Source organism: Diceros bicornis, chromosome 34 (assembly GCF_020826845.1).
Source record: "Diceros bicornis minor isolate mBicDic1 chromosome 34, mDicBic1.mat.cur, whole genome shotgun sequence".
NCBI classification, from domain to species: Eukaryota; Metazoa; Chordata; class Mammalia; order Perissodactyla; family Rhinocerotidae; genus Diceros; species Diceros bicornis.
In genome coordinates this window covers 18,685,577-18,697,997 of record NC_080773.1, presented here as the reverse complement: position 1 = coordinate 18,697,997, position 12,421 = coordinate 18,685,577, and the positions used below count along the sequence as shown (strand labels likewise).

The 12,421-nt window shown below is 42.3% G+C and overlaps 1 protein-coding gene across 1 annotated transcript in view; it reads right to left on the bottom strand.

Moving 5' to 3' along the window:
- Nucleotides 1-342: 342 nt before the first annotated feature.
- The window catches only part of LOC131397585 (zinc finger protein 227-like), a 50,232-nt gene continuing 38,153 nt past the window's right edge, over nt 343-12,421 (bottom strand). Inside the window, exons 10-12 of the mRNA XM_058530697.1 lie at nt 6,856-6,982; nt 6,220-6,315; nt 343-3,101 (exon numbers count right to left, since the gene is read on the bottom strand). Of these exons, the coding sequence (XP_058386680.1) occupies nt 1,225-3,101; nt 6,220-6,315; nt 6,856-6,982 (2,100 nt within the window). The 3' untranslated portion in view covers nt 343-1,224. The remainder of the gene's footprint in view (nt 3,102-6,219; nt 6,316-6,855; nt 6,983-12,421) is intronic.

Below are 12,421 nucleotides of genomic sequence, written 5' to 3'. Positions count from 1 at the left end.
ATTATATGTTCCCTTTTTTGTTGTTGTTGTTGAGGAAGATTCGCCCTGAGTTAACATCTCTTTTTGTATGTGAGCCACTGCAACGGCATGGCAATTCACAGACGAGTGGTGTGGGTCTGTGCCCGGGAGCCAAACCCAGGCCACCAAAGTGGAGTGCACCAAACTTAACCACTACGCCGCTGGGGCTGGCCCTGTTCCCTCTTTTTTGCACAGTCTCTTCTCATGAAGCTTCATAGAATTAAAAATGTTTCTCAGGGCGGCCCCATGGCTTAGAGGTTGGGTGCGCGCACTCCACTGCTGGCGGCCCGGGTTCGGATCCCGGGCACGCACAGACACACTGCTTCTCCAGCCATGCTGAGGCCACATCCCACGTACAGCAACTAGAAGGATGTGCAGCTATGCCATACAACTATCTACTGGGGCTTTGGGGAGAAATAAAATAAATAAAATCCTTAGAAAAAAAAATAAGTTTCTCTTTTTCCATTCAGTCTGTTCCTGTCACAAAAGACCCCCCCCCCCAAAAAAGATAGTAAAACTTATGTGACGCACAATTGATGGTACACTGCACAGAGAAAGTCTCAATGATAAGATAAGAACTTTAGCCCATGACTGCTTGAAAAAAGAAACTGAGCAGAGGACAGGATCTAACTGCAAAAACCTTACACTCAAACTGCAGATTGCCTGATTTTATATATTTTTATTAAATTATCATTTCCTTGAATTAAGTTTTAAGGCTTCCTACAAGAATCCTTTTCCTAGTACAATTTATTATGACTAACTGGGGTTGAGCTCACTAAAAATTTAAAATGTTTGTCCTATTTATAATAGGTTTTCCTCTCTATCAAGTTAGACAATTCCAGGGCACCTACTATTTGTTAGGCACTGGTTCAAGGACCTGGTCATACAGCAGTACACAGACTTCCTGCCCCCATGGAGCTCACATTCCAGGGGATATGGATTTTGTCACATCCATCATTATATTTTGCTAAAGTCCCGCTCTTCCTGATCATTTTTAAGGCCTCCCTCCAGTGTAGATTCTATGGAATGTGGAGGTTCTGACAAACTTATTGTACCACTCTTGCAGGCTTTCTCTGTTGTGCATTCTCTTAAGAACTGTGACATTTTCAGCTCTGTCGGAAACAACCGCAAATAGGTTTCCTCCAATGGCATTCAGCTGACTGTAAAAAACTCAGCTCAGTCCTGAATTCTTAAAACACAACAATTTTATAAGTATTCTCTGCTATGTGGGTTTTCTGATGAAAATGAGAAGCCTAAGTTCTGAAGAACACCTTTATCACACTCATCAGGTGTATTGGATTTATCACCATTATGGACCCTCTGATGAACCTGAAGACATGAACTCTTACTAAAGCCCTTACCACAGTCAAAACATTTGTAGGGCTTCTCTCCAGTATGGACTCTCCGATGGGCTTGAAGATGTGAGGTCTGACTGAAGCTCTTCCCACACATGCCACATTTATAGGGTTTCTCCCCCGTGTGGATCCTCTGATGGACATGCAGATATGAGTTCCAGATGAAGCCTTTCCCACATTCTTCACATTTGTAGGGTTTCTCTCCTGTATGGACCCTCTGATGGGCTTGAAGGTGTGAGCTCCAACTGAAGCCCTTCCCACACACATCACATTTGTAGGGTTTCTCTCCAGTGTGGACTCGCTGATGGTCTTGAAGGTGTGAGCTCTGACTAAAGCCCTTCCCACAGGTCTCACATTTGTATGGCTTCTCTCCTGTGTGGACTCTCTGATGGGCCTGAAGATGGGAAACCTGACTGAAGTCCTTCCCACATGTGTCACATTTGTAGGGTTTCTCTCCTGTGTGGACTCTCTGATGGGCCTGAAGATGGGAATTACGGCTGAAGGTCTTATCGCACACATCACATTTGTATGGTTTCTCTCCAGTGTGGATTCTCTGATGGGCTTGAAGATTTGAGGCCTTACTGAAGTCCTTACCACATACCTCACATTTATATGGTTTCTCTCCAGTGTGAACTCTCTGATGAGGGCCAGAATTCTGATTAAATATCCTGTCACAGGCCTCCCATTGGTAGGTTTTGTCTCTAGGGTGGGCACTCAGATGGGCTCGAAGTTGTGATTTCTGACTGAAGCCTTTATCACACATCTCACATTTCCAGGATTTCTCTCCAGTGTTGTCTACACAGTGAATGTTAAGATCTAAGCTAGGACTGGAGCCCTTCCCACACCTGTCACACCCATACAGATTCTCTCCTGGGAGAGTGGGCTCATGAGTGGGAAGAGGGGGGTTCTGATTGAAGTTCTCAGCACACCCCTGACACATGTAGGCTTTCTCTCCTGGGTTGACTCTCTGATGAGTTCGCAGATGTGAGCTCTGGCTGAAGCCCACACCACACTCCTCATTCCTACTGCATTTCTCTCCTGTGTGAACACTCTGATGAATGCGAAGCACTGAGCTGTAACTGACGCCCTTCGCACACTCACTACATACATGGAGCTTCTCTCCTACATGCAATTGATGATGAAGTTCAAGATTAGAGCCAAGGCTGAAGCCTTTTCCATTCTCATCAGAGGTTTGCTCTCCTGCGTGGATTATACTCTGCTGAGACGATTTCTTCACAAACTCTTTTCCACAATTATTGTGGCTGTAAGCCTTCTCTCTTTTGGGTACTTCCTGATCATCATGGTGATGAGAGATCCTTCTCGTAACACAATGATCACATTTACACAGTTTATTTTTTACGTCAATTTGCTGACACCTACTCTGATAATTTTGTGACTCTCTCAGATACATTCTCTTCCAGAAATTCCAAGTGGTTTTAACTGGAAACTCTTGGTTTTTGATACCACTGGAACTCTCCCCTTGAAGCTTTCTTCTGTACTTCTCATCTTCACAAACCTGAGTAGATTCTCCTGCCCACACCTGACAGAGGGAATCACCTTGTTTTGGCGACTTGGACTTCTTGCCTTGCCGATTTATTATAGAGTCTTGATTTCTGGTTAACTGACTTGTAAATTGTTCCCATATTTGCCAAAACATAAGATCTTCATGTAAAAGGTATCTTAATCCTACTTCTTGAAGAGTCTCTAGCTCATGGTGATTCTTGTGTCCTGGAAGGATAAAGAGAATTCAGAGATGAAAATGGGGACAAGTGAATGCTTCTTCAGAGAGAAAAATATTTCACAGGTCCACCACATTGGGAGAGTTTATTTAATCAGTAGAGAGCTCAGCTTGACTTTACCATTGGTTTTTTTAATGCCTATGGAAACAGATGTGAAAAGTAGGCTCCTATCCACTAAGGGTTAATGACAGTCATTTAGAACTACACCAAGACTTACGTATGAGGTCAAAATTAGAAATACGAGGCTACAGAGCAGGGGACATTCTCAGCAAAAGTGAAAAAAATATATTTGCATAGGGAAGTATCTCCTCTGTTCTGATAATGAACTCATGAGATGATATCTTTATTACCTTAATTTAGCCAGTAAACACACATTAATAAATAAGCTAGATTTGAGAAAATTCCCCTTTATTTCAATGAAGTCCTAGTACATAATATTCAACGTAAACATTATAACTGGAAAAAAACCTAGAAAACTTATTCCTATAACTGACACAACTTACGGGAGTAAAAATCCTATGATAACTCTTGCCACTTAATTTGGCTCAATTTTGTGATGAATCTGAATGGCTAAAATTATCTTCCCGGTAGGTATGCATCTGTACATACTAAAAGGTACTGTGGTAGCCAGCACACAAGATGGTCCCGATGAGCCCTGCCTCCTGGCATCCACACCCCACTAAAGCCCCTCCCACCACGTAGCAGGTTTGGTCTGGGAAGCCAATAAAATATGGCAGAAGTGATAGTAGGTCACTTCCAAGGTTAGGTCATAAAAGACACTGTGGTTTCTGTCTTCCACTCTCTTGGGTATAACCAGCTTGGGAAAACCAGCTGCCATGTTTTGAGGACGCTCAAGCAGCTCTAGGGAGAGGCCCACTTGGCAAGGATCTGAGGTTTCCTGCCAACACCCAGTGAAGGAGTCCATCTTGGAAGCAGGTCCTTCAGTCCCACCAAGCCTTCAGAGGCCTGCAGCTCTGGTGGAGGACTTGACAGCAACTTTATGATATCCTGACCCAGAATCACCAAGCTAAGCTGACTCTAGCTTCCTCACAGAAACTGTAAATAAATGTTTCTCGTTTTAAGCCAAGTTTATGAGTAATTTGTTACACAGCAATAGATAACTAATAGAAATATACCATAGAAATTACACCATAACTAATTAATTTACCATAGAAATTATAATTAGGTTAGATATTCACCAGAAGATTAACAATGTTCTGAAATAATCCTTCAGTCACACCAGCTTTTTCTCCACTTGTGAGTTATCTCCAGGAGGAGGGAAGACAGATCCACTTAGCACCCTTCTTAGGGAGCTTCTGTTTGTAAGGATCCTCAAGGAAGAAGAAACCCTTTCGTTTGTGCTTCTGTGCAGTGAAAACAGGCCTCAAGGATATTCTTTGAGATGGAGCAGGGCACCTAGGTGCAAAACCCTGGGATATTCTGACATTTGCCAAAAGAACTTTTAATAAGGAAGTGGAAGGCAGAAGATGCTGTCAGATTTGTTCAGCTCTCTGAGGGGTGTGAGTTACAAAGGTGCATCCATTTGTCAAAACTCATCAAATTGCATACTTAAGATGTGCACATTTAAAGTTTACCTCAATATAGAGAGAACTGTAAAACAAATAAGAAGTCATTTTACACCTTGAAAATTCATGGAGCTGTACGTTTTATAATTTTGCTCAGTTGTCTGCATATAAGATATATTTCAATAAAAAGTCACCCAAAATTGAAAGCTAAAAATAAAGATTTGTTCAAGGAGGTAAAGCAGTTGAAGAGCTACCTATTAAGAAAAAAACAGACAATGGTGATAACTGGGATCAGAATTCCCAAGGTTAGGTTTGTACAGAAAATTAAGGTAGCGAGTCAAATGGACCCAGCGCCCAACACGCCTGACTGCATGAAACCTTCACGCAGCAGGAAGGTACGAGAAAAGAAAGGATCAAAGGACTGGAAAGATTCCCCCCACTCCTCACAACAGCCAGGGCCTAATCCATCAGACTAGCAGCTAGACTGTCATGGGTTTTTTGTTGGTTTGATTTAGCTTTTAGTGCTTATATCCAGTAGGAATGACTGTAATTACTGTATTTTAGGCTGGGTTTACCTGAGGGATACACAAAGATAGATGAAGGAAGGAGGGAGTGAAGAAAAGGGGGACACGAAGGGAAGGCAGGAAGGAGAGGTGCAGGTAGGGCAGGGGGACATCACTGGGAATCTGGACGAGGAGGCACTTACCAATGGCCATGCAGACAACACAGGTTAGGACATGCTGTGGGGGAGCCTTAAATGGGACCACCTACCCATTCATCCATCTATCCATCCATCCAGCCAGCCAGCCAGCCATGCATGCATCCATCCATCCATTCATCCATTCATTCACTCATTCATTGAACCAGTATTTAATGAACATATACTACGTGCCAAGTCTATTTCAGGCACTGAATATACAGCAATAAAGAAAACAGGTCCAATCCCTCCTCTTGTGAAGCTACACTCTAATGGGGAGAGAAAGACCACAAACAAGTAAACAAAATGTAATACATTAATATGTCAGCTGATTAATGATTAGACAAGAAATAAGGCAGACGGGTATTTAAACAGGGTGGTCAGAGCAGGCTCTGTGATGAGAGGACATATGAGCAGGCATGAGTGAAGTCAGGTGGGGAGCTGGGAGGATGGACGGGGAAAGAACATCCCGGGCAGATGGGAGAGCAAGAGAACAGCTGGGAGTTCTGCAGCAGCACGCTCGGCACGTTGAAGATACAGTCCCACGTGGCTGGAAGAACGAGCAAATGGCGAAGGAGAGGAAATTAATCCAGAGAGAGGGTGGTGGCCAGATCACGTAGGACCCTGGAGGTCTCTGTAAGGATTCTGGATTGTACTGAGGGAGATGGGAAGTCACGGGAGGGTGACCACAGGGGTGACGGGATCTGACTTACGTGATCTGGCTGCTGTGTGGAGAATGGACTGCAGGAGTGCAGAGGCAGGGAGGCAGTGAGGAAGCTGTGGCAATAAAGCAGGGGACTCAGCTGGGGTGGCAGTCAGGGGGTGGCGGGAAGGAGGGCACCTGGGCTGTACCCTGCAAGGACTCAGAGCTGCAAGATGCTCACCTGAACACCCATCTCCTCGGGTTTCTGTCTCCATCACCCAAAGCTTCTCTTCCCTCCCCAACTGTGCTCTCACGTCTAATTTGAAGGGCTGATATCCTGTGAAAAAGAAATGGCACATGTATAAGGTGAATACATTCAAGGCAAAAATTTTAATTCCAATACTATAATCTTCATGTGCTCTAAGTAGTATTGTTTCAAATTCTGATCCTGACCTGTTGCAATAAAGACCTTTCATGCTGTGACCCAGTACACAAACACACAGATGTACATCACTGAATCAGGTGATCAAATGATCTGATCCTGCCCATTATCTACTTTTATCACGTCTTCTTTCCTATTTTTCACTCACAATTTTTGTTGTACTGTATGCAGTTCCTGAGAAGGAGATATGATATTTCTGTACTATTTTATTAAACACAATAATGATGTAACCCCCCAATTGATTTTAAATCCCACCAAGATGTCACAACTGCAATTTGAAAAAAACAGACAAGGTATGGACAAGATGTCCCACAGGAATTAGGAAATTCAGATCCCCAGGCTCAGGGAAGCATTTCAAGAGTCCCAAGTCTTAAACATTGGAAACCAAGACACTCTAGGGGCTGGCACAGAGTTAGAGAGGGCGCCTGTCCTCACCCACTGAGAGCAGGTTCCTGAAGTTCTCCAGCATCACGTCTCGGTACAGCTGCCTCTGGGTAGAATCCAGCAGACCCAGCTCCTCCTCAGTGAAGGTCACAGCCACGTCCTTGAACGTCACTGCCTCCTACAACATCAAGCACGTGTGACCTCAATCTTATGACCAATGGGCACTGGGCGAGGGGCACCACTGAGTGGGTGGAGAGGATGAGTGGGAAGTTGTTCTTGATTCTGAGGGTCTGCAATCTACCTTACATAGTTTCCTCCTCTTCTCCATCCTCCATGTCAATTCCATACACTAATTTTCCACAGTCACATCAAAAGTACATGCAATTAAAACATAATCCCTGTATATTTAACTTGGTGTCATTTGTGATTATTCCTACAGTAACCACTCTAGAACTATAACTCTTGAATCTTGGGGTATATACATTTTATAATTTAATTGATACTACCAAATTGTCCCAGAAATCTCAGGTCAATTTAGTCCCAACAGGGTCTGATAGTCCTTGTCTTTCCTTTCTTACTCATACATTCATTAAGCCTGGGTACTGTCACTTTGTTACAATGTGACAAACCAACAGGTCACCCTTCCTGGGGAGCTATGAAATCGGTCCTCTGTGCTCTCAAGGCACTATGACAGCATCAATGACACTATGACAGCATTTGAAGTGTCAAAGTGCACAATTTTTCATGCCAGGGTACCTCAGTTTAAATCTCAAAGCTCCGCCCCTCACAAGCTGCATGACCTTAGACACACAAATCTCTTAATTTATTTCCTCATCTGTGTGATGGTACCCATATCAGAAGATTCTTATATATATAAATGAATAAATATACACAAAGTTCTTGAACTGTACTGTCCAATTCAGTAGCCATTAGTCACGTTGCTATGTAAAATTAATTTGAAATTACATAAAATTAAAAATTCACTCCCTCAGTTGTACTAACCACATGTCAAGTGCTCAAGAGCCGCAGGTGGCTAGTGGCTACCATATTGAATAGCACAATACAGAACACTTCCATCATCACAGAAGTTCTACTGGACAGCAGTCTTAGAACAGATACACCTGGCACATAGTAGGTCCTCAATGTATGTTAGCTTTTATCAATATCATTATGATTGGTATGGTTAAGTGTGTGATTACATTTTTATAGTAATTTAGTCACTCTTGCTTTCTTTTGATTAATGTTTGCATGGTATATCTCTCTCCATCCTTTTATTTTCAACCTGCCTGTACCATTATATTTGAAGTGAGTTTCTTATAGATTGCATATAGTTGGGTCATGTTTTTTAATCCACAGTACCAATCTCTGTAATTTAATTGGTGTATTTAGACCGTTTACATTTAATGAATTATTCATATATTAGGATTTAAGTCTGCCATTTTTTTTCTCATTTTTTGTTTCTGTTTCCCTGCTTTCCTGTGTGTTACTTCAACATTTTTAGAATTACACTTTGATATTTCTATAGTGTCTTTGAGTGTATCTCTTTGTATAGTTTTTTAGTGGTTGCTGTAGGTATTACATTATATACACATAACTTATCAGTCTACTGTTGTTGATAAGTTACCAGTTGGAATGAAATGTCGAAACCTTTCCTCCCTTTAAGTCCCTTCACCCTACCCCATTTATAACCATCTTAAATATTTCTTCCATATACATTTAGAACTACATCAGACTGTTATGATTTTTGCTGCAACCATCAAGCATAATAGAAAACTCAAGGAGAGAGAGATAGTCTATTATATTTATCCTTATTTTTACCCATTCCATTGTTCTTTCTTCCTCCCTGAAACCCCAAACCTTTTTCTATTTTCTTTCTTTTCTGTTTAGAGAACTTCCTTCAGCTATTCTTTTAGAGCAGGTCTGCTGGCTATAAATACACTTAGTTTCTTCCATCTGAGAATGTCTTGATTTTCCTTTCATTCCCAAAGGATATTCTTCCTGGATACAGAATTCTGAGTTGATAGTTCTTTTCTTTCAGAACTTGAAAAATAGTGTGTCACTTCTTTCTGGCCTCCGTGGTTTCTGATGAGAAAGCCACTGTCATTTGAATTGTTCTTCCCTTATAGCTAAGGTGTCAATTCTCTCTGACTACTTTCAAGATTTTTTCTTCATTGCCTTCATTTCTAGTTTTCAGAAGTTTAACGATAACATGTCTTGGTGTGATTTCTTTGGGTTTACCCTGCTTGGGGTTCACTCAGTTTCTTGAATCTGTAGGTTTATGTTTCTTACCAAATTTGGGAAATACTCAACCATAGTTCTTTAAATACTTCTTCAGTCCCATCCTCTTCCTCCTTTCCTCCTGGGACCCCGATAACATGAACATTAGATATTTTGTTATATTCCCATGGGTCCCTGAGGCTCTGTTCTTTTTTGTCCAGTCTATTTTTTCTCTTTTAATCATGTTAAATAATTTCTGTTATTCTATCTTCAAGTTCTTTCCTCTGTCCTTTCATTCTGCTGTTGAGTCCATCCATTGAGAGTATTTTTTAAATTTCATTTACTGTATTTTTCAGTTCTAAAATTTCCATTCGGTTCTACTTTATATCTTCTATTTCTTTGCTAAGATTTTCTATTTTTTCTTCGGTTTCTAACATGTCTGTAATTGCTTATTGAAATATTTTTATGATAGCTGCTTTAAAATTCTTGTCAGATGGATGAATCTTGAAGACATTATGCTAAGTGAAATAAGCTAGTCACAAAAGGATTACATATTATGTATATGATTGTACTTATAAGAGGTACCTACAGCAGTCAAATACACAGAGACTGAAAGTAAAACGGTTGCTAGAGACTAGAGGGAGGGGAGAGTAGGGAGCTACTGTTTAACAGGTACAGAGTTTCAGTTTGGGAAGATGGTAAAAGTTGTGGAGATGTGTGGTGGTGATGGTTGCACAACATTGTGAATGTACTTAACGCCATTGAATGGTACACTTAAAAATGGTTGTAACGCCACTGAATGGTGCACTTAAAAATGGTTAAAACAGCAAATTTTATGTTACGTATACTTTACCACAATAAAAAAAAAAAGCCCTTGTCAGATAACTAATCTCTGTTTCATCTCACTGTGTCTGTTGATTGTCTTTCATATAAGTTGAGATTTTCCTGGTTCTTGCATAACAAGTGATTTTCCATTGAAACTTGGACATTTTGGGTATTATGGTATGAGACTTGGGATTTCATTTAAATCTTCTGTTTTACTAGGTCTCCTCTGACACCTGTCTGGAAGGGGAAGGGAGGCAGAGCTTTGTCACTGTCGGCTGGGGGAGGGAAGTCCGGATTCCCTGTTTGGCCTTGTAGACACTTGGTAGGGTGAGGAGTTCCTTACTCCTGGGCAGGGGGAGAGTTCTGGCTCTTTACTATGTCTATGCAGATATTATCCTGGCCAGAGTGGCTGAGGTGGTTTGTTACTGGCCCCCATTTGGCTTTTACTGGCATAGGGAATGGGGGTTTGGCCTCAATTCCACTTGGCAGTGATGGAAGTCTTGATTTTCCACTAGGCCCCCTCTGACACCCCCAAGATGGGACAGGAGAGGTGGCTCATTACCACCAGGTGGGGGTGGAAGTCTAGGCTCCCACATTGTCTCCACTGACACCATAGTGGTGGGGGATGCTCATTGCCCCCTGGCAGGGAGATTGCGTGGCTGGTTATCACCTGGTGAGGCAGGAAGTCTAGGCTCATTACAGCCTGGCAGGGGTGGGGGTAGGGCTGCAGGGGTTTTTTGTGTTATTTGACTGGAGAAGAGCAGTTACTATCTAAAAGTTTTCTGTCTTGCTAGGCTGCCCCTTTCCTGGCCTTCTGACTAGACAGAGAAGGCTTTTTTTGGTCTCTTTTGGTCTGCACCCATTGGTATATTCATGTTGCTGTCTTCTCCAGCACTCAGTCTGGGATATATGAGGCAAAAAGAAAACTCAGTAACTCATTGCCTTGTCATTCCTTGAGTCTTGAGGTCCCTGGCCAGTCTGCCTTCTCTCCATCTTTCAAGTTTGTTTTATATGCAACGTCCAGGATTTCTACTATACTTAGCAGGAAGACTAGGGAAAAGTACACCTCCTCCATCTTTCCAGAAGTGGCAGTCTCCAGAATTGCCTTTTGGGAACAGAGCTTATATGTAAGAAAACTGTTCTAGTAATGTTCTCTAAAACATTAAAAAAAAAAAAATCTTGAACTACCTAAATGTCTAGGAAAAGGGAATTTTTTAAAGGAACATCAATTCATTGAAACATGATATAGTTGTTAAAAATGCGGGTGATAGGGACCGGCCTGGTGGCATAGTGGTTAAGTTAACACGCTCCACTTCGGCGGCCTGGGGTTCATGAGTTTGGATCCCAGGTGTGGACCTACACCACTCATCAAGCCATGCTGTGGTGGAGACTCACGTACAAAATAGAGGAAGATGGGCACAGATGTTAGTTTAGGGTGAATCTTCCTTGCCAAAAAAAAAAAAATGCAGGTCATAAAGCTTCTGGCTGTAATAGAGTAACTGGTATGAGCAGGCCCTCCTACCATAAACAAGTAGGAAAATAGAGACAAAATATATGTAACAACTGTTTTCAGACACTGAAAGCATAATACTTTGATCTCTGAAATGAAGGAAACAAATGAGATGAGCCCTATGATCACCCTAGATTTCTGCCTATAGATAATTTTTGAACTGCAGGTGCAGAAGGGGGAACCCAAACAGAGTCTTGCTGAGCTGAGGAGACAGAAATCAGAGAGTGGGGAGGCTGAGGTAGCTGGAAACTGCAGGGCAGAGCTCCAGCAAGAAGAGAGTTACGCAGAAGAAGAGCACTGGGAATCTGCCCAGGCATCCCTTTGCGTCTACTGCTGGAAACTCACCTGTGCACGTAGAGGATGAAACTCCCCGGGCCAGGCAGAGAGCGGCTGGGGAGCTGTGGGCTGAATGGTTCCCAGAGCTGAGCAGAACTTAGAGGCATTTGACTTCCAAACAGCCAAAGTGGAAAGCCCTCACTGATCACTAGGGACGTTTGGTAGCAACTGAAGGGCCGTGCTTTATTAGAAGGGCCAAATCATCTCCAGAACAGAGTTTCTCAACAGCGGCACTGTTGATACTTTACACCAGGCAATTCTTTGTTCTGGGGGCTATTCTGCGCATTATAGGATGTTTAGCAGCATCCCTGGCTTCTGCCCAGTAGTTGTCAGTGGTACTCACCCCTCTAGTCATGACAGTCTAAAATGACATTGCCAAATGTCCCACACTCAGGCAAAACTGCCCCCAATTGAGAACCACTGCTCTGGAATAAAGGTTACTCTAGACCCACCCTAACAAAGCTTAAAAACAAGGCTCAAAAGAATCAAACTGAACCAAAGGAACATATGACTATCTGAGTATAAAAACTCTGAGTAAAGTAGGAGTAGAAGGGAACTTCCTCAACCCCAATGAAGGACATCTACAAAAAGCCCACCAGGTAATGGTGAAAGACTGAAGGATTTCTCCCTAAGATTAGGAACAAGCAAGGATGGATATGGTCAGTACTCCTATTCAAAATTATTCTAGCAGTCCTAGCCAGTGCAATAAGAGAAGAAAAAGAAGTCAAC